Raw genomic sequence first — 23,097 nt, forward strand, 5'->3', positions numbered from 1 at the left:
TCAGGATGGCTGGGAGGCAGTGTCCTTTTCAAATGGACACCCCCAATAGCCCAATTCCTTTCCACTAGGCTCCTTCTCCTAAAAGTTCTGTTAAATCTCAGTGTAGTCACCAGCTGGTGACCATGCTTTTAGTTTATGTGTGGGGGCTTATTCTGGAAATCGTGTGGAGGTTCCTCAAAAAGTTGAGAGTTGATCTGTCACAAGATCTATTTTGGGCATCTACCCAAAAGACTATATATCTTTTTTTAATTAGAAGTCAACTGGCCTGGCAGTGGTGGCACACACCTTTAATCCCAGCACTCAGGAGGCAGAGGCAGTTGGATCTCTGTGAGTTGGAGAGCAGCCTGGTCCACAAGAGCTAGTTCCAGGACAGGCTCCAAAGGTATACAGACAAACCCTGTCTCAAAAAACAAAAAACAAAAAACAAAACAAAACAAAACAAACAAACAAAAAAAAAAAAAAAAAAAAAAAAAAAAGAGACAGCCCCACTCCCACTGTTAGGAAACAAAGAAAAAAAAGTCAACTGATTTCTCACCTACTTCTACATCTGGTCTCCTGAATGATAATTGTTTTAGGAAAAAAAAAATCTATCTTCTATATGGCTACATTATTAGGGGGGAAGGAGTATTTTTAATCTTTTTCAGATAATGTGGACACTCTTCTTTGTGTACTAGGCAAGTGATCTTTTGTTAGTGGCTGTTCCTGGCATGGAATCTAAAACTCTGTCAATGAACTTTTCACATTTTAAATAAATTTACTATCTACAAATTTTGAATAGATTGTTTAATATATGATCTAGTGCATTGACATCCAGAAAATAATGATTCATTGAGTTATATAGGTCTTCAGAACATTGACAGAACACATACAGTATAAAAAATTGTATGTAGCTAGGCATAATGGTGCATGCTAGTCTTTCGGGAGGCAGAGGCAGGCAGATAACCTGATGTACCTAGTGAGTTCTAGACAGCTATAGCTACACAGTGAGAAGCTATTTCAAAACAGTAACAGCAACAACAACAATAATTGCTTGTGTTAATATTACCATGAACTCAGTTTTAAAAGTCTTGAAGTACTGGATTTACTGTGGCAGCTGTTTTCTAGAATTATTAAATTTACTTGAAAGGCCAAATTATATCTCTATCAACATATACCCTGAGCTCCTTTCTTTGAAGTCACAACCTCTGCTTTTGAGAAAATGTGTGTCAAAAACACAAGGTTAAGTAATCGTGTTTTGCCTGCTATTCATTCTTATAAGTCAGAATGATGTTCTCTAGGTGAGGCAAGTCTGCTGTTTAGTGCACAGCCCCCTTTGGTTTGCAGTAGGCATGGTTTATGAATGTTGCTGTTCAAGGTTGAGATTTAATAAAATTAATTTTTTATATTTGAGGACCTTCCTTTATTTATATTTATTCATTTATTTATTTTTGTGACAGAATTTCATTCTATAGCCCCAGCTGGCCTGGAACTTGCTGTGATTGCCAGGCTGGCCCTAAATTTATTATTTGAGAATTACACACACACACACACACACACACACACACACACACACACACACCATACTTTGATATCTATTCCCAAACTCCACCTGATTGTACTCAACACACCCTTCATGGCTCACTGAGTCCAGTTAGTCTTGTATATGCAAGAGGATGGGGCTGTCTACTGAACATGGGTAACCTTCCAGGGTCACATGCCTGAAGAAAATCATTCTCCTGTGTGGTGGCATGTGCCTTTAATCTCAGCACTCAGGAGGCAGAGGCAGGCAGATCTCTGAGTTTGAGGCCAGCCTGGTCTACAGAGTGAGTTCTAGGACACCTAAGGCTGTTACATAGAGAAACTGTTTCTTGAAAGAAAGAAAAGAAAATTGGCTCTCCTTTTTCCAGTACCCATTACGCAAAACAGCAAGTAGTAAGTTTATTTCTTAGGGCCTATAACCTCCCCAGCCATGAGCTTTTGGCCAGATTTACAGTATTATTAGAATCAGTTCCCTGTTGGGGAGCAGGCTGAAAATTCAATAAGAAAACAGTTGACTCCTAACAGTCATTCCACGATTGCCTGGCAGTTTAGTCTGTAGTATAGTGTACCCAGCACTGGCTAAGGCACTTGATGACTTCGCCTCCTCAGCATCCTGCATAGTATCTTTGGGCACTGTGAAGCTTGGCTATGGCTTCTTGTAAGCTGTGATGCACACTGGTGGTAAACACTGACTGCTAACACAGTACTGCTGTCCTTCCTTGAACTAAGATTCCAGCAGTTTCCTAGTTTGCCTTTGCTTTACCAATAGATAATTCATAAAAATAGTTTTAACTTGATAGTTTCCTAAGAGGGTCTTGAAGATCTTCAGGGGCATATGGAAGATCTTTAGGGGTGTATAGGTCATACTTAGAAAATATCTACTCTGGGATACTTTATCAAAGAATTCTTTAGATTCAGCTGGGGTGTCTGCCACTCTAAAATATTTAGATGGTGGGTGTGTGTGGGATAATGAAAAGTTGAAGGTGACATTCTAATGGTGTACTACCTCACTTTCTTGTTTTAGATGTGGGCTGAGGATGAAGTGGATACATAATGGGGATCGGTGATTACTTTGATTTTTGACAGAGGGTCTCATATATCCCTGGTTGGCCTTAAACTCAGTATAAAGCTGAAGATAACTTTGAATTTCTGATCCTCCTGCCTCATCGTGTGTGCTGGGTCTGGTTTTATGCGGTGGTAGGGATAAAACACAGACTCCAATTCATGCTAAGCAAGCACTCTGACAACTGAGTTGCATTCCAGCAGCAGTGACTATTTTATTAAACACTTCTCCTTGTGTCTTTACCCCAGGGTTAGGCGAACAGGGCAGGCAGCAGGCAGCAGGGGCTGGTAGAGCAGACACAGCATCTGGTATGCCTTCTGTCCTCTGAGAAGTGATGTTTAGAGGCATACAGCCAGGCTGAGATGTAAACAAAATAGGCAAAAGTAACTACATTTAGAGACTAAAAAGTCAGTAATAATTTCTTTACCCAACAATACCAAAATTTTAGGGTTAATCTGAAGGAGAGGTGATTAGTCTCTGGTCACAGTAACTAATGATAGCCCAGTGTTAGATCACTGCACTGTTTTGCTCCTGTGCCTGCCTGTCCCTGGACAGAGTTGACCACTGTCATGGTGTTTGTACAGATGGCACAGGAATGGCATCTTCTGAGCTAGGTGTACTGCAACTGCCATCTTCACTATGTGTAGAAAATCTAGTATATTCTGTACCCTTAAAGTATGTAACATTTGTTTGCTTTGAGTAGAAATTTTGTACTTTTGTTAAACAATGTACTAATAAGGAGAAAAATACTTTTATTATTTTAGAAACTGTGGGGTGAGGGATCACTGCTGCAGAAAAGTCAAAGTGTTGTAGGGGGTCTCAGTCCTGTTGATTTCTTCATCTGTAAGGTACACTGCTGCCTGATGACCAGAGCCTGAAGTACAGATCTCCAGGAAATTTAGCCTCGAGAGAGAAAGCCACTCCCTTTCTACCATCACATAACTACGCAAATCCAACCCAAGAAAACCCCCATGCTTCCAACATTTTACCTGATGAACAAAGTAATTTCTGTAGAGCTACTCAGCAAGACTCTGTCTTAACTTCAAAAAATGCCTCTGATTTGTTTTATGAGTCACAATATCCAGAAGCACATGTGAAGAAAAATGATTTAAAGGAAGAAAACCATAACAATCCTTCAGGTGAGTCACGTGACTAACAGTTGTCAAGTTGTGGCCATCCTTTCTGTGTTTTTTCCTCCATTCTCTGTTACTCTAATTGTAAGGTCCCATACACTGCTGGCCACTGACCCTGCGCCAGGCCAGAATTTGATATTCTAAGAACAGTGGTGATGCTCACACCTGCTCCAGTCTTCAGAGGTAGAGGGAGTTGGTGAGTTCTCCATGGGTTATGTTTTGGAGAGCTTAATGTTTGCGATAGCTTTGGCCAGTGACAACTGACCACCTGCAGGTCAGCTGTGACATGAGAAGAGGTTTGCAATGGGAACTGTTACTTAATAAATACTTGGGTTGTCTTTGTTAAACTTCTGTGTTCCCAGCAACAAGACACATTCCTGCCAAAGAACTGGTCTCACTGTTTGATGGTAACAAACTCCTGGAGCTCACTTGGCTTTTCTGATAGATTTTCACTATCTGTGTCTTCTGTCTTCTGTAAGCGTGCATGTGTGCATGAGAGAGACAGAGACAGAGAGACAGAGATGGGGAGGGGACAGGCAGGCCAGGGATAGAATCTAGACCTTATACATCCTAGGTCACTGCTCTACCACTGTGCTATATTCCTCTAGCTAATCTTTTATTTTTATTTTTCCACTTTAATGTATATGCATGTGGGAGCGCATGCGTGTGTGTGTACATGTACATATGGAGGTCCAGTGTTGATGCTGGGAACCATCCTCACTCTTCCATTTCATTCATTAAGGCAGAGTCTCAACCAAATTCAGATTCTCCAGTATGGGCAGTTCTGTCTGCCTTCTGAGGCTGGAATTATTAGGCATGTCGCCATGCCCGTGCATCACTTAAGGGGGCTCTGGAGATCAACTTAAATCCTCATGCTAGGATGGCCAGAGGACGTTTTTGTTTTGGTTTGGTTTTTGGGACAGGATTTCTCTGTGTAACAGCCCTGGCTGTCCTGGAATTTGCTTTGTAGACCATGTTGGCTTCAAACTCACAGAGGTCCATCTGCCTCTGTCTCCCGAGTGCTGGAATTAAAGGTGTGCACCACCACTGCCTGGCTGATGGTCGCAGTTTTAGTCACTGACCCATCTCCTCAGTCCAGCCAATTAAAAAAGAAAAAATAACAGCCATGTTTCTTGTTCTTTCCTTTCCCTCCCTCCCTCCCTTCCTTCCTTTTTTCCTTTTTCTTCCTTCCTTTTTCACTTTTGCAATTATGAATATCATATAGTACTGTGTTTTTTTTCTATTCACCATGAAAAATATAATATGTTCTGTAATCATCATTATTAGACTAACCATCAAATTTAATACTTTTTGTGGAGGAAAAGTTATTTTCAACATTTCTGAAACTTAATATGTTTTCATGAATTTTTTGGTAATTTGTTATAGAAAAACACAGAATAAAAAGTGACTGTGTGTATAGCATTTAGAATTAGTTCTCTTTGTGCCTAATATTTTCTTCCCAACCTAGAGTAACTCATTGATATAGAAAGGACAGATGCTTTTTCCTCCTCCTTCTTCTCTTCCTTCTCTTGTTTTTTTTTTTTTTTTTTTTTTTTTTTTTTTTTTTTCTTTTTTGGAGACAGGGTTTCTCTGTAGCTCTAGCTCTGGCTGTCCTACAGCTAACTCTGTAGACCAGACTGGCCTTGAACTCAGAGATCTCCCTACTTCTGCCTCTCAAGTGCTGGGTTTAAAGGTATGTACAACTATTACCTGGCAAACAGCCCTACTTGTTAAAACACAACTTCTTGAAGAATGTCATTTTTTTAAATTGTTTTATATTTTTTTATTTATCTTATTTTTAAAAATCCTTCAACTTCCAATTTTTTCTTTCCTTTTCTTTTTCTTTTTCTTTCTTTCTTTCTTTTTGAGATAGTGTGCTGGCTGGCTTTGAATTTATGGCACCTTTCTTTCAGGTGCTGGGCTTGCAGGTCTGTGTCAGCCTATGTGGCTATATTTTTCTTTTATAAATGCTTTCTTTTTGTTTTTGTTTTTGTGGTGCTGGGGATCAGGGCTCATGCTCACTTGGATTACATTGAGTAATCCAAGGCCCATTGCTATGTAGTAACTTGTGATCGTCTGATGTTGTGAAACTTTATTCTGCATTTTTGAACTAAATTGTTCCTAATTTTTATTCTAGGAGAAAGTGTTTTACCATGCTGGGAAAAGAGGACAGGGAAGAATCAGGAAGGGAAGGATATGAACTTACAAAAAAGTGAAGATTTCTCAGAAGTGATTAATGTTGAAGAAAGGTATGACTCATACCCAAAGTAGTGAGAAATAGAACCACTTGGCAATTTCCCTTACTGAGCATCGTGTTGGAAAGATATATGCTTTTGTTGTTTTCACTGGAATATGCTTCCATGCATAAGGTTTATGGCATAAGACATTCCATACTATTAAGCAGGAGACCCTGGTTGGGAAATAGGACAGTTCATTTAGCCATGACAGAGTATTTTGGAAGAACTAGGTCATGTTTTTTCACTTAAAACCAAGCAAACAAAACCTGCTGGGCGTTATGGCTCAAGCCTATAATCCTAGCATTGAGGCTACATAGCAAATCTTAAAATAGCCTGGAATATAGTGTGACCTTGCCACGCCCCTCTCACTGTGTCCCCCCTGTGCCATAGTGCATGTGTGGAGGTCATGGGATAAGTCTGGGGAGTCAGTTCTCGACTCCCACTGTGGGTTCTGGGGATTGAACATGGGTCATAGGGCTTGCACAGCAGGCACTTCTATCTGTTGCCATTTTGCCAACCCTGTTTGTTTTTGAGACAGAGTCTTTTACTGTGTAGTTCTGACTGGCCTCAAACCTGCTGAGATCACAGGTATGTGCTACTGTGTTCAGCTTAAAAGAAAGTCCTTGGTGTGCTTTACCATGTAGCCATGGCTGGCCTGATTACTCTGCATAGCTGAATGGCCTTGAACTTACAGACTCCTGCTTTAATCTCTTGAGTGCTAGGATCGACACGTGTTATTATACCTTGCTCTCGCTCTTTCTTTTTTTGTTCTGGGGATTGAACCTGGGTCTTGTGTATGTTAGGCCCATATATAGAATACTAAGTCTAGTATAAAATACATTGTAAGTTGAGTGTCACGTCACTTGTTTTATAATTAGGCCTATCAAAGCTGCCATTAGAGAAAAGAAACAGACATTTGAGGACTACTTAGAAGAGCAGATTCGTCTGGAAGAGCAAGAGCTTCGACAGAAGCGGCTGTGGGTGAGTGCCAGTGCTGCTCTCGTTAAGCACTTGTCATTCTTCAGTGACGACTGGCTTTGGAAATTACTGAGATCACTTGTCTATGCACATTAATTGGATTTTGTCTTTTTACTTTAGGAAGCAGAAGGACCATTGTCAATGAAAGCAAAACCCAAGCAACCATTTTTAAAGCGAGGAGAGGGTTTAGCTAGGTTTACTAATGCTAAATCTAAGTTTCAGAAAGGGAAAGAGAGTAAACTAGTGAGTAGCCAGAGCCCACCAGAGGACCAGTTGGTGTGTAAAGTAGATAGACAGCACTTGCAGAGGAAAACTGCTCTTATAAATAAAGACCTGTGTGCAGAGACCCCCACTGTTAGAAAGGACAGTAAAGTTAGAACCAAGGCTGGCTCTGTCTCACTCAGTCAGAAATCCAAAGTGACCAAGATGAGGGAAAGTCTCTCTCCACCAGGACCGAAAGTACAGACAGGGAAGAAATGTGATGGACAATTTAGACACCAGATCAAATTAGAAAGAAATGTGCAAGTTAATAATAAGGAAAATGTGCCCGCATGTATAAAGCCCTGTGATTCTGCTTGCAAGGTGTGGAACAAGGACCGGGACAGAGAGAGACTTCCTCTTTCCACAGGGCCAGTTGACTGTGTGGCTTCTAAGAGCCTGATAACTGAGCAAGTGAAAGAGACAGAATCGTCCCTTGACATTGCTCTTCAGAAAAAAATGGAGAATTGGGAACTAGAAAAAGAAAAGGAAAACTTGGAATTAGATGAATTTTTATTTTTGGAACGGGCTGCTGATGAAATATCATTTTCTAGTAACTCCTCGTTTGTATTGAAAATCTTAGAAAGGGATCAGCAGATCTGCAAAGGTCACAGGATGTCTTCTACTCCCGTCAAAGCTGTGCACCAGGAAAAGGCACAGCAGCTGGGTCCTAGTGGGCAGAGTAACCGCAGTGAGGGTCCCCACCATAATGTTGCATGTGAGAGTAAGAGTGAGGCCAAGCTCCTGCCACTGGGCCCAGGGTCCTCACCTGATGGTTTGAGGGAACTGTCCTGTAAAATTAGTCAGAAAGCCTTCCAAACCATCCCTTGTGAAAATCAGAGTCGCTGGGATGCAAGTGACGCTGATGTCGCCAACAGTGACAGCAGCACGGAGTCTGAGGAACAGCCTGATGTTACCATTAAACCATGCACCGAGGCTGGGGAGAGGGTTCTGAGCAGCAGAGAGGGTAGTCCACAAGTCTGCACTGCTAAAGGACCTTTTAGGGACACCGGGACTGAAGAAGATAAGTGGAGAGATGCTGATCTGGATCTGTCTGAGTACAGCAGTGATGAGTCTGTCATAGCCAAAAGCCTGAAAAATAAAGTGTCTGAGCCATCAAGATTCCCCTCATCTCAAGATGTGAGTAAAATTGACTTTGATGATGAAAGATCTTGGGCAGACCTCGAGGAGAATTCATCTAAACATAGCGTTATTCTCAGAGATGAGGCCATATGTGCTACACCCCAGGCACAGTACCCCAACAAGAGTGAGGTCTGTGTTCTGGACAAAACAATAAAGAGGAAGGTTGCACCAGTCAAGAAGGGAGAAGACTTCAGCAAGCCTGACAGGAGCAGAAGCCCCCCTCCTCCATCTGACCTGATGGTGAAGTTCTTCCCTTCTTTGAAACCAAAGCCCAAGTTAGATTCACACTTGGAAAATGAACCCAAGTTAAACATGAGTCAAGACCAACCACCAGGTAGGTCAAGGCATGAGGAAATGTTACAGGCATGTGCCACTGCCTGGCTTTTTTAAAAAAAAAGTGCATATAATTTTCATGTAGTTTATCTTTGGCATAATCAAGTCAACAGCACCACTACTCTTGTCCTTTGGGGTTATAGAGGGTTATTTAAATGTACACATCACAATTCCACAACAGTGGATCTGATACCCTAACTGGGTACTAAGTGATTGATGAGTAACTTTGCGAGTTTTGTGGATATATAGAAGGGTGATGTTTCAGTGTGACACTGGTATTTCATTGTGCTGCTACTCAGGATGGAATGCTGTTTAAAAATAATTGAAGGAGTTTTACATGAAATATTTGTGTCTTGTAGCTGGCTGCTAGGAACTGAAACTGAAAAATTCCAAAGTATTCATAAGGTGTGGTGTGTTTATGTGTATGAGAGAGAGAGCTGTACAATTATATTTTTTTCTTTCCTTAGACTTGACCTTACCTTCTCTTTCATGGTGGTACAAACATTACCATGCATACCATTTATACAATCCACACATAGAAAGGTGTATATATGAAGATATATTATTATAATATTATTTCTACAGAGATGAAAACATGCATCTTAGATTCTCCCATGACTTAAGACACTTAAAGAAAAGAGGATGTATATGCCATATTTATGTGGATGCCTGAGGAGGCCTGAAGAGGGCATCAGATCTCCTGAGCTGATACTATAGGTGGTTGTGAACCACCTGAATGGGTGCTAGGAACCAAGTTCAGGTCCTCTAGAAGAGTAGTAAGTACTAACAGCAGAGTCACCTCTTCCTGCCCTTTGTTTAAGGTAAAATTTTAAGATTGTTCTGACATACACATAAACTCTAAATATCTAGCTAAACATGTTGGCTGCTCTAAACAAGTTATAATTTAACCAGTTTAAAATAAAAATAATACTTTTTGTAAGAAATTTGAACGCTTGAAAATGTAACAAAGCAATAGCTAAAATTTCCAAAGGTAAATTCCATGCCACTTGGGGGGGGGGAGGGTTTCCTTATGGGTGCTTTTCCTATGTACTTTTATTACCATAGGGATATATATTACAATGGTTTGTCTACACCAGCTTTAATTCTGTTGTATAGACCAGCTGTATCTTTCAGGAGTGTAGGACTAAGTGATGAACTACTTGCTGAAGCTGAGGGATAAAAGCATTCAGTATTGTGGGGCTGGAGAGATGGCTCACAGCTGTTCTTACAGAGGCCCAAAGGAAGGTCCTGGCACTCAGGTTAGGTGGCTCACACTGTTTGTAACTCCAGCTTCAGGGGGTCTGATGCCTCTGGCCTTAGTGGGCACCACACTCACATGTAGGAATCTACATGTAGACATGTAATACAACTTAAAGTAAAAATTATTTTAAAAATTTAGCTACTTTTAAAATGGCAAACTTAATCAGGGAAAAGAAAATCTGAATTTGCCCCCCTCCCCATGTCTGAGACAGTTGACCAAGTTGCCTTTGAATTTATAATCCTGTCCTCCTCTCCATTTCCAGAGTGCTAGAATTATAGGTGTACACTCATGTCCAGCTGTGTCTTTGGTATAATATAACAATAAAGCTTACATTTTGGTTTGGGTATTGATTATTCCTTAAGATCTCATGTTAGTTTTTTTTTTTTTTTTTTTTTTTAACCTGTAATATCAGTCTTTTGTTGCTCTGGAATTCACTATGTAGAGCAGGCTATCTTTGAACTTACAGCAATCCTCCTGCCTGTGCTTCCTGAGTGCCAGGATTGCAGGCATGCAGCAGTCCACCTTGTTTCTTAAGACTAAACTGCTTTCTTTTTAGAAAGCTAGGTCTCCCTTGTTCCCTCCTCTTCTGTCTGGTTTGTTTGCTATGCAGTATGGGACAGGCTCAATGATAAACCTCCCTGGCTGTAGTATTCATGGATAGCTAGTGTTTGGTTGTGAGCTTCCTGTAAAGCTCAGAGTTCATCATCTGTCTTATAGGTGACAGTGTTCGATCACAGGTTTTGAGAGAGAAAGTTGTTGAATTGGAATCAGAAATAGAAAAATTTAAAGCTGAAAACACATCTTTAGCTAAACTTCGAATTGAACGAGAAAGTGCCTTGGAAAAACTGAGGTAAGTTTTTATCTATGAGAAGAGAAAATGCAGTGATTTGTTTCTTTAAGACTATGTTAGAAGTTTTGATCACTTTTAAATATAAATATAAATGAAAAAGAGGACAAATTTCTATTACATCAATATATACACACATATATTTGATTTTTCAAGACAGGGTTTCTCTGTATTGTTTTGGAGCGTGTCCTGGAACTTGCTCTGTAGACCAGGCTGAACTAGAACTCACAGAGATCCTCCTGCCCCTGCCTCCTGAGTACTGGGATTAAAGGTGTGCCCCACCAATGCCAGGCACTATTACATCAATATATTTTTAATTAAGTGTATATATATTAAGTTACTAGAATGCTTCCTTGCATGCATGAAGAATCCTGGGTTAGGATCCTCAGCACCCATGAGCTTCAGGTATGGCACCACGATTGTATAACTCAGGACTTGGAAGGTGATGGAAGATAAGAGTTCAAGGTCTCCTTCAATTATACTTCACTCAAGACCATCCTGGATTACATGAAACTCTGCCTCAAAAAATTTTTAAATTAAATGAAATGACCCAGTTTAGCCAAATACATTAAAAGAAAACTCTTGGTGGTAAGATGATAAGTTGAAATTAAAAAATCATTTTGTAGTTAGGAAACCGGTGGCAACTGGCCAGCAAGTTCACTTCCCAGGGCTGTTGTAACAAAGGCCCCTAACTTGGGTCACTTAATAGAAACCCGTGTTTCTAGAAGCTAGAAGGCTGAAGTCCAGCTCATCATGTGGGCTGTGTTCCCCATCCACCTTCTGGTGGTCCTTGGTTGGCATGAACATCACTGAGATCTCTGTTTTTCCCTTTTGTTTATGTTTACACAGAATTTTCTTTTGCACGTCTGATTCTGTGTCTAGGCAGTACCTGCCTTCACACCTTTCTCTCTCTTCTCTTTCTCCTTTTGTTTCTTTGTAGTCAAGGCTGGTCAGTGGCTGAGTATACAAATGTGAGGGCCTGAGTTCAGTCTCCACTATGGCTAAAACCAAAAATAAATAAACCAAAAAATATGAGTGTGGTGGCTCAAAAACATCAGTATTTATTTAAAATATTGAGTGAGGACTTCTGATCAGCTGGAACCAATACACTGTGCAAACTGTACAAATTCCCCAAGTCTAAACAGCCAGGGATATTCAGTCAGATGTTCCAAAATCAGTGACTCCTATTAACCCTTTATTGAACATTCTACATTTACATCAACCTAGTCATTTTGTTCTTAGGTCTGTTGTAGAAGGGAACTTTATATTTGTTAAACCATAGTGATTATCATGGTATACATACTGTGAACACACACACACATACATACACACACACACACACACACACACACACACACACACACACGTTGTAATGTATTCTGGGTTATAGGTATACATTTAATTTCACCACTTCATTAGTTTGTATATCTGCCAGGCAGACCAAACTCTAGCTTTTTCATTAAGTGCATTTGTGCACATTAGGTCACTGGATCCAGGTTTTATGTTGGCAGTAACAGAATGTATAAATATTTTTGGTAAGATTTTATTTTGTAAAGTTATAGTAACACTAAAAGCTGTATCTCAAAACTCAGAACTAATTTAATAGGAAACACACACACACACACACACAATTGTTTGGCTTTAATTTGAACAGTTGACATTAAAATAAACACTACTTTTGAAGTACAGTTGGCTTACCTTCATCATTTTCCATATATGCATAGAAAGTAATGTTTAAAGTGGGCATTTAGCTTTAAAAACTGACATAGCATTATATACTTAGTATACAGAATTGTTTACAAATTGAAGTCAATCATTAAAAAATTTGGAGGTTAGGACATTCACAGTTATGCTGGAAAAAAAGCGCTATTTTTTTTATAGTTTAACAATATGTATGAAGTCAGATTTTATAAATATATTTTACTATTACTGTTTGTAATGGCAAACTGCTATTAGAAACTGCTCAAGCACTTTGTATAGGAACTGGATACTGCAGAATCGGTACCCTATACATCCAAGAGAAATATGCTTTTATAGCATTTGTAAGAGAAAGGTATTTTGTAATCATGAATTATCACAAATACACAACTGAAGTTTAAAATAGGTAGAACTCTGAAATAACAAACAAACAAAAAGACTAGGAGTGGTACCTCAGACTTGTAAAGCCAGCACTGAGGAAGCTAAGGCAGGAGGATGCCACAGATGTGAGGCTCGCTTGGGTTACAGAATGATCGACTAAGATCTGTACCAACTGCCCTGCTCGCCACAAAGAAAAACAACAAAACTCAGACTTATTCTTTTCTAGTATACTTGCTAGTTTTCTGGAACTTATTCTATTCTGGCTAGAGAAGGTACTTTGCCTGGTTTCATTTACTTGGATTACTGAGGATTGTTTTATGGCCTACAGATGGTCCATTATGGTAGGAACATTCCATTCATACCTTCTACAATTGGGTAGTGTTTAATTGGTGTGTGGATTAACCTGAGAGGGAGGAGACTTAGAGGTGGGTTGCAGTCTCTTTTTCTTTTTTTTGAGATTATAGTTTAATTACAACATTTCTCCCTTCTATTTCCTCTCTCCAAACACTCCATATACCCCTCCTTGCTCTCTTTCAAATCATGGCCCCTTTTTTAATTGTTATTGTACACATATATGTATATGCAAATCCATGTATATTCCTAAATCTGACCTGCTCAGTCTGTATAATGTTACGAGTATGTATGTTTTCAGAGCTGACCATCTGGTTTTGGATAACTAATTGGTGTGCTCTTCCTTTCTCCTGCTCTCAGCATGCCTTAGTTGCTTGTAGTTCTTTGTGTAGGATGGAGACCTTGGCTTTTCCCAGTCTACTTTGGCATGTCTATTGGTGTTGTCCTTGCTTAGTTCATGTTTTGGGTAGTCAATCATGTTGGTGACTTTGTAGATATAACTTCCAGTATCACTAGGAGACACGGTCTCACAGCAGACTTCCCTGACCCTCTGCCTCTTACCATCTTTCTGCCCCCTCTTCCGAAATGTTCCCTGAGAACTGGTTGCTGCAGTTTTAGAGACGTGTCCATTGGGACTGGGGTGGACAACTCTGCATTTTGGTTAGTTGTAGTTTTCTGTAGTGGTCTCTGTCTGGGCTCACTCCTCCATTTGAAGTGCCCACTACAGTGAGTGTGAGCTAAATGCTAGTACTTGTAGAGTCCTTTAAGACCATTGTAGACCAGTTGCCCCTGGAGTGGGATGACAGTGAGTGCACCTTGTTTAGAACAGTTCTAGCATCCCAGCACACTCATAGCATTACAGCCAGAGTTCTTTGCCTGCTCAGTTAATGACAGGTATCTATTGTGCCAGGTGAGGGATGGCAGTTAGGGTGATGCCCTCAGTCTTCACACTGGCATGAATTTATATACCACTGGTATTCCCAAGGTCTTAAAGGGCATACTTACTATGTATCAGTATGTGTTTGGGTTGGGAATGATACCTTGCATTCCTTCTGTCTAAGCACTGATCTCCTACAGTGTGGTGCACTCTGTGGGTTTGGCTCAGCCACTATTGGGACACCTTTGTTTCCTGAGGGAGCTACCTCCTGTGCCAGTGTAGTACAATGTCTGTGGGGATTCAGAGATGGGGGTAATACAGGGATTTCTCTCCCATAGAACAGTTTAATTTCAGATCTTAGCTTCCTGGGAGGTAGGAAATCTTCCAAAGCAAGACTACTATGCAGATTTCAGGTTATGTATCTAGTGGATTATAAGCTTGTGAGAATTGTGAACCTTGCCAACAGATACTTGGAGTGTCTGTATGCTAGTTTGTTGGCTTCAGAGGACAGTTTTCAGGAGTCCATTCTCTCCTTCCACCATGAGATCTGACTCAGGTCATGGGACCAGATTTGTGCAGCAAGCACTTTCGCTTGCTGAGCCATCTTGCTGGCACTGTTGTCTGTTTTCCCCATTGCACTGTTAGAGGCTGTGGCGTCCCACTTTCCAGATTCACAGTGGGTACCTAGAAGGTGCTTGCTGAGTGAATGTTAGGGAAAGCTAATCTTTGAGGCCAGTAGATTGTAGGTGGATTCACTTGGATCTGTAACTTTCAGGCTGACTCGGTTCTATTTTGATGGCACTTATTTTATTACTTTTGTTTTTAGCATTGGGGATTAGGACCTTAGTATGTAGCATCAGGGCCTTCTTGTTTAGTTTTGAGACAGAGATCTCACTGTGTTGCTCAGGCTAGTGTTGAGTCCTTTTGTACTCGAGGGATCCTGTATCTACTCTGTGGCACCCAATGCTAGGAAGAAAGGTGTATATCAAATATTCGGGTGCACGTGGATCATTATCCTGAGACTCTCCCATGACATTGTGGCTTGTTCATTGTAGGAAAGAAATTGCTGACTTTGAGCAACAAAAGGCAAGAGAACTGGCTCGAATAGAAGAGTATAAAAAGGAGGAGACGAGGAAACTACAGAAGGAACGCAAAATCTTTGAGAAGTACACAGCAGCTGCCAGGACGTTTCCAGATAAGAAAGAACGTGAGGAAATACAGGTATCTGGTTCTATGCCATAGGCAGGGTTAACTAGCAATTGTTAACTCATTAAAGTTACTCGATGTCTCAGAAAGAAAATGTGAGCCACAAATTCCAGTTCTTAGAAGGCTGAGGTAGAAAAGGCTATAGGGTGAAACCCATCTCTAGAAGCGGGTGGGTGGGGAGAGATCTGGGTGTCTGTGTCACACATCAGAACATCTCGTCCGTCTGACTCTGAGATACTCACCAGAACTTGCACCAGTTCAGTGCTGTGCCGTCATTTTGACCTGTCACACAGTGACTACTGCTAGTTCTTTTCATTCACAGTAATTTATGCCCATACACTAACTAGGGCTTAGTTCCAAAACTTACAAGACGATAAGGCATCTTAGAGGTGGACATGGGCATGGTCAGAGGAAAGTAGCAGTTAAGAAGAATGAATGCATTATTATTATTATTATTATTATTATTATTAATGTGTATGGGTGTTTTGCCTGAATGAATGTATATGTGTATTACCTATGTGCAGCCCAAGAAGATCAGAAAAGGTTGTCAGATCCCCTGGGACTAGAGTTACAGATGGTTACCATGTATGTGCTAGGAATCTAACCTGCTTCTAGAAGAGCAGCCCATGCCCTTAACCACTGAACCATTTCTCCAGCTCCATGAATGCATTTCTTATTAGAACTATAAACCTAGGGAAAACCAGATGATTACATCTACATTGACACAGGCAAAGCTTTCTAAGGAAACTCATTTAGCTAAGTATAGAAACCTAGTAGATATAGTAGACTTTAAGTTAACAACCTTAGCTTCTCAACACCACGGTTTCACATGGCTGTCCATCATTTCCTGCATAAAATGTGAGCTCACTTTCTGCTTTCAATTCTTTTCATATTAGTGTTGTGGATTACAGCCTTTGCTTTCTTCTTCTGTTATGTTGCATGACACTTAGGGGCAATGTCATCATGTCATCTGCACAAATGTCACCTTATCTACACAATACACCATATATTATTTATGGTTTTATTTATTATGTATTTTAGACAGGGTTTTGCTGCATAGCCCACACAGACTTTGAGATCCTGCTGTCTCAGCCTCTGAGTAGTGGGATCACAGTGTACATCACTGTACTTAGTTCTCTAGGTGTTTGATTCTATTAGTTTATTTAAGTAAGGGGAAGTGCTGTTACATTTGGTTCATTCGTTTATTAGATGTAGTAGGTTAGAGTTTGATACTCTGTTAAAAATTCTATCTTAAAGGGTGATATAGAAGCTTGGTGGAGGTGGCACACACCTTTAATCCTAGTACTCAGGAGGCAGAGGCAGGCTGATCTCTGTGAATTCAAGGCCAGCCTGGTCTCACTGAATTCTAGGACTGCCAGGGCTATGTGGAGAATAAAATGACTTCCCACACTCATAGGTCACCAGAATATATTGTGAAACGACTGAATTACTAAATGCAACATTCAGATTCAGTGCTGTTCTTCAACAGAAATAGGAAAACAAAACAAAGCAAAAACAAAAACTAAAGTGCACATGAAAGCACAGAAGACCTCTAAAGCCATCCTAGATGGAGCCATGCAGGGAGTTCTGAAGTACCTGATGTCATATACACAAAAACAGGCACACAGACCTGGGCTGGAACAGAATTCAATTCTATGCAGTTGTAACCACCTACGTTTGAAAAGGGCATCAAAAACACACTCTGGGAGCCAGTAAGATGGTCAAGATCCAGATGGTGGAAGGAGAGAGAACTCTCTGGTCTGGATTCTACACATGTTGCATGTATACATGTGCATGCCGCGCACGCGCGCGCACACACACACACACACACATTAATGTAATAAAAATTTAAAGGAAAATAATAGGGAAAGGTAGATTTAAAGTCAGCAAAGCTGAGATTTTGTTCTTTTCATACATTTATAATGGAAATATACATTAACTATTTTCAGAAGAAAAGAAAGGTTTATATTGAGTGCACTACAATGACGCAGTGAAGTGGGCAGTAACTACAGCAACTACAGGACATGTCTACATGCTGTATCACTTTTACTCTTTTGGTTTTTCAAGACAGGGTCCCTCTGTGTAGCCTTGGCTGTCCTGGAACTCACTCTGTAGACCAGGCTGGCCTTGAACTCAGAAATCCACCTGCTTCTTCCTCCTGAGTACTGGGATTAAAGGTCTCTCTCTCTCTCTCTCTCTCTCTCTCTCTCTCACACACACACATGCACGCACACACACAAAAGCTGTTGTAACTGAGATTGTATCCTGATTTCTGTTAGTTCCCATTAGTAAATGTGATTAATGTATTAGTGAATTATTGATTTTTCTATATTGATTGTACATCCTGCCACTCTGCTGAATGCATCAGACCTGAAGGCTTTCTGGTAGAGGCTTTAGGGTTCTTAAGAATAGGTCCATGTTATCTACACAGAGACAATTGAAATTTCTTCCTTATTTGTATCACTTTTATTTCTCTTGTCTTATTGCTGCTCTAGGCTTCTGTTCCTACTTTCTTTAGGGCTTTTATTATGGAGGGATATTGAATATTGTCTAAGGCTTTCTGTATCCATTGAGGTGATCTTGTGATTTCTGTCCCTGAATCTATTTATGTATTGTATTGCAGTTATTAATTTGCATGTTTAATTATCCTTTGTATCTTTGGAATGAAATCAACCTGGTCATGTTGTATAGCCTCAGAGTATTATTTAATTTGGTCTACTTATACTTTTATTGACACGTTTTAAGCCTGAGGCTATAACTCAGCACTTGCCTAGCCTGCTCAAATCCCAGGGCTGAGTATCCTGAAATCCCCAAGATGGGGCTGAAATTACAAAATTGAGAATTTTTGTTGTATACTTGTATCAGAGTAATACTGGTCTCACAGAATGACTTTTACCATGTTCTTTCCCTTTCAATTTTATGAACCAGAGGTACTAACAATAATTAGGCAGTCCATGAAAGCCAGACGAGCCTTGCACTAGTCTCCAGGATACAAGATGAGCCCTTTGCTTTCTGTTGAGAAGCATCTATAAGAAGGCCCGAGGGGCCTCTCCACCTTTCCACTGCTGCCCTGTTACCCTAGCCCCGCTCTCAGTCGCTCCATGCGCTTGGGTCTTTCTTAGTCAATAAAATGACCTGCCAATCATATTTGCTGTACTGTTGTGTGCCGTTTTCTGAGCTTCTCTGTTGTAGTTCTCAAATCACTAACATTCTGTCCTGACTTTAGTCTTGGTTTCTATGTATACATTTATATTTTGTTCATAGACATGCCTAGCAGTTTCTTCACTCCATTTACTCCATCTAGAACAACTCATTTCTTTTTTTTTTTTTCCACTCCTGGGGATTGAACCTAGACTCTCACACATGCTAGGCCAGTGTTTTGCCTTTGAGCTACATCCCAGCTCCTCATTTCCTTCCTTCCTTTTCATCTGTTGTGCTGCTGGGGTTCTAACTCAGGGCCCTGTGCATGCTTGCCAAGAACTCTACCACTGAGCCACATTCCTCCATCATTTCCTTAACATTAGTTTCATTTCATTAATTTTTTGGGGGGGGGTTCGAGATAGGGTTTCTTTGTGTAATGGCCCCGGCTATCCTGGGACTTGCTCTGTAGACCATGCTGGCCTTGAACTCAAAGAGATCCACCTGCCTCTGCATCCCTAGTGCTAGGATTAAAGGCGTGCACCATTACACCTGATAACATTTTTCTTTTAAGAGTAGTCAAGTGCAGCAGTGAGAAGGGCTGGGACACTGAACAAGGAACGTGATTTGGAACTGACTGTGAGCAGTCGTGGGGTCACTTGCCACCTTAGGACAGCACTACTCTTGGGTTTCAACCAGTCTGTTTTCAGGGCAGGCTCAAGAATTCATACCACTTTTCTTTGCTGCTGCTTTAGGTAGTGGTTAGGTTAGGTGCATTCCCTCACGCCACACTCAGTGCTGCTCTGCTGACTCATGACAAATCATTAATTGTTGATAGTATAAGGTGAACCCTGACCTGACCTCCATGTCCCAGCTCCTGAAAAGCCAGTGTCATTTACCGACCAGGCATCTTCTCCCGCTGTCTGTGGTGGGCTGGCATTTTGTTTTACTGATGCATCTCTTCTCCCTAGTTAATTCTAGTAACTTTTTCTTTTGAGAGGCTTTGAAACAGCAAATAACAGATTTACAGGAAGATTTGAAAAGGAAGGAGACAAAATGGTCAAGCACACATGGTCGCCTCAGAAGTCAGATAGAAATGCTAATCAAAGAGAATACAGACCTCCGAGAAGAGATAAAAGTAATGGAAAGATTCCGACTGGATGCCTGGAAGAGAGCAGAAGCTATTGAGAGCAGCCCCAAGGCCTGCCAGTACATGACAGCCACAAAAAAGGATGTCTCCGTGGTAGGTTTGGGGGAGTTGATTTTGCCAAATCAGGGTGACGGTAAATGTTTGTACATTTAAACTCATAAAGCCAGGAAATGGAGTGGTAGATCCTAAGGGTGAGAAGTTAGTGTTTAACAACAAATCCAGGAGGATTGCCACAAGACTGAAAGTGAGGAAATGTTCAGGGGTGATAATTGCACAAGTCAAAAGCACTGCAGTTCTAATTCAACTTTCATTGTTAGGAAGGGAATCCTGTGTGATGTGTAGTTTACCACTTGTCTTAGTTACTTTGCTGTTACTTCACTTTTGAAAGCATTTCATTTGTGGCTTATGGTTGCAGAGCTAGGAGTCCATGAGTATCTTGTGGTGGTGGTGGGGGGGGGAAAGGTAGCAGGCAGGAATGGTGCTTGAGGAGTAGGTAAGAGTTTACATCCTGATCCTCAAGCAAAGAGGTGAACTTCTGAAACCTGAAAGCCCATCCAGTGACACACCTCCTCCAATAAGGCCACACCTCCTAGTGCTTCCCAAACAGTCCCACCAACTGGGACCAAATATTCACATACATGAGCCAAAGGGGGCCAGCCTTATGAAACCATGGTGTTCAGGAATGGTGAGGTAAACACCTAGCCATCGTGTAGAGACACTGCCCTGGACTGTGTTAGGGGAAGTGCAGGTTCGGGAGGACACTTGATGCATTCAGAATTCGTGCTTCATGAGGCACTGGGGGAGAGGAGCTGGCTTAGTGATAAAGTGAGGAGGGTAAGTGGCCAGAGATCAAAGCGGGAGAAGGGCTGCCATAGTATCCTAAGAGTACTTGAGGTTCAGAGTGGCCTGCAGTGCCGGATTATTCTCCAAGCCCAGAAAGGTGCAGCCCATTAAGACCCTTTTCCCTGGAGTGCTGATGGTGGGGAGAGTGACGATAAGGGCAGAGCATAATAGCCCTGTAAAGTTGTTGATAGTAGTTGAAGAGATTGGGGTAGTGGCTGGGGGGTAAGGATTTTGTTATTTTAGATAGGAGAAGGAGCAGGTAAGTCTGGCTCAGTGAAGAGGACACTGCTCAGGAGGGAGCAGTGAATAGCTGGGACAGCACCCTAAAACAGAGGAGGCAAGCCCAGACCAGGTTGATGCGTAGTGGCAGCTGGTAGGAAGTGTGCTAAAGCTTTCTCAGGGAAACGGGGCACACTTACCTGAGCTGAAAGGGTGCAAGAGAAGGCAGAAGGTAGATGTGGGAAGTTGTCTGAATGGAAACCAAAGGTCCTAGGGAGGTATATGGATCAAACTAGTCATCTGGAACAAGGGAACCTTAGTTAAAAAGATGTCTCCATCAGATTGGCCTATTGGCAAGTTGGTGGGGGCATTTGCTTGAGTAATGATTAATATGGGAGGGCCCAGTCTAATGTAGGCCTGGGCTACTGCTGGGCAGGTGGTCCTGGCTAATATAAGCAAGCCAACTGGGCAAGCCATGAAGAGTAAGCTAGTAAGCAGTGTTCCACCATCTCTGCCTCACTTCCTACCTTGAGTTTTTTCTTTAGCTCTTCTCCTGATGGACTGTGATTGGGATACCCTCCACCCCACAAAGCTTTTGGCCATGGTCTTTATCACAACAATAGAAAGCAAAGGAGGGCAGCTGAAAGGAAGGCTGGTTTATGGCTGCAGTGGGAGCCACGATAAGTGGTGGTGTTGTTCTTTTGATGGAGTGTCAGATTGTGACAAAGGGGAGGAGGATGCAGGTTTGCAATGTGCAAGAGTGACTGTTATGAACCATGAACATAAGCTGTACCAGAAGACTGAAGGCTACAGGTGGAGGACATAGCAAACACATGGATCAGCAGAATGTTAGGCTCTTGTGTGCTCTAGACTGTGTACACTGACTGGGTGAGTGTTTAGAGGAATGATCTGGAAAGACAGGATATCCTGAAAGAGGCATTCACTTGCCTCTACAATACTTTTATCATGGGAGCTTCCCAGCGGAGAGGAGATGTAAGAGGGGTGTGATAAAGCCCCACACTGCCACTGCTCCAAATGGCTCACCATGCTTTGTGTGTGGCCAGAGCAGTTGAAAGGAGCTTTAAATACCCTACCATTTTATGAAGTGATCCTGACTCTTTAGAAATACTCAGTGGACTGTTTGGTGGGAACACCCCACAGTCTAAATCCTTGTGATTTTCACACCTGTTTATTGAAGGTATTGTTAGAATTGATGGTGGCGACTTCTGGGATTGTCCTAGCTGAGACTAGACAGAGCAGATTGGTGGTGGGGTGAGCCTGACAGTGCTGGCACTGGGGACAGATTTGGGAATGGGGGCGTGTCAGATGGTCTCATCAACCAAAGGGAGGAAGAGACTGATTGACATGAAGGTCTGTTGTGTGTCTTGAGTTCGGGGATGGTGTGGGGTTCATTCCTAGATAGACAGCCACCAATTTACTTGGCCTTCTGTGGTAAATCAGAGTTCAGATGAACAACTCTTAGCTCAGTTACTTTTACTCAATGACATGAAATGTAGACTAACAATTATATTAAAAATTATCTCTCATATTATAGAATTCATCTATTCCATTTCAAAAGAGTCATGTTTCTTCAGGAGCCCAGGTAGAAAAATCTAAGAAAAAATATTTGCCAGCACAAGGTAAGATACCTTTTATATTTCACAGCACAGCCCTTTTATATTTCAGAATAGGGAATTTGAGCTGGGCGTGATGACCCACGCCTATTATTCCACTGTTAGGAGCATCACTACAGGTTCAGGCCAGTCTAAGCTGCCGAGTGAGAGTGACTTAGAGCCAGGTGGATGGCAGCAGCAGGAGGAGAGAGGGTTGTAGTCAAGGAGTTAAACATGAATGCTCTTGAGCCTCTGCATCACCAGCATATAAGCTGCTGCCTTAGTTTCTCTGTCTCATAAGGAGTTAGGAAACAAACTGGTAAAGGGACATGGGCAAACTATAATGGTTAAATTTTAGAGAAAAGACACGACAAAGGCCAGGAAGTATGCATCTATTCATTTAGCTGTGAGACAAATTGTCAGAACCGAGTGCTCTTCCTGAGACACATTTTTCCTCTGGAGCCTGCACTCTATGTAACCTTTCCCTACTCCCATCATGAGTTTCCTGGAGAAACTGGAACCCTGTGTGTGTATGTGTGTGTGTGTGGGGGGCAGGCATAGTGTTTTAGGGTGTCTGTATCGGTCTTACTCCTCAGATAATTCCTGATAGCATCCCATGCCTGTTTATTCTTTTAAACTACATATGCCCCAGGCTGGAAAGATGGCTCAAAGGTTAAGAGCACTGGCTGCTCTTCTAGAGGTCCTGAGTTCAATTTCCAGCAACCACAGGATGGCTCACAATCATCTGTAATAGGCTCTGATGCCCTCTTCTGGCATGCAGTTTACATGCAAAGCATTCATATATAAAAAAATACAAATAAATAAAATTAGAAAAAGAAACATACATTAA

At 41.4% G+C, this 23,097-nt stretch overlaps 1 protein-coding gene across 1 annotated transcript in view; it reads left to right on the top strand.

The window, feature by feature from the left end:
- Positions 1-23,097, top strand: part of Cenpj (centromere protein J) — a 40,394-nt gene that overhangs the window by 9,708 nt on the left and 7,589 nt on the right. The window contains exons 4-11 of the mRNA XM_051195627.1: positions 3,430-3,720; positions 5,852-5,963; positions 6,830-6,932; positions 7,050-8,664; positions 10,642-10,774; positions 15,134-15,299; positions 19,423-19,665; positions 22,190-22,274. Of these exons, the coding sequence (XP_051051584.1) occupies positions 3,430-3,720; positions 5,852-5,963; positions 6,830-6,932; positions 7,050-8,664; positions 10,642-10,774; positions 15,134-15,299; positions 19,423-19,665; positions 22,190-22,274 (2,748 nt within the window). The remainder of the gene's footprint in view (positions 1-3,429; positions 3,721-5,851; positions 5,964-6,829; positions 6,933-7,049; positions 8,665-10,641; positions 10,775-15,133; positions 15,300-19,422; positions 19,666-22,189; positions 22,275-23,097) is intronic.

Source organism: Phodopus roborovskii, unplaced genomic scaffold (genome assembly GCF_943737965.1).
Source record: "Phodopus roborovskii unplaced genomic scaffold, PHOROB, whole genome shotgun sequence".
NCBI classification, from domain to species: domain Eukaryota; kingdom Metazoa; phylum Chordata; class Mammalia; order Rodentia; family Cricetidae; genus Phodopus; species Phodopus roborovskii.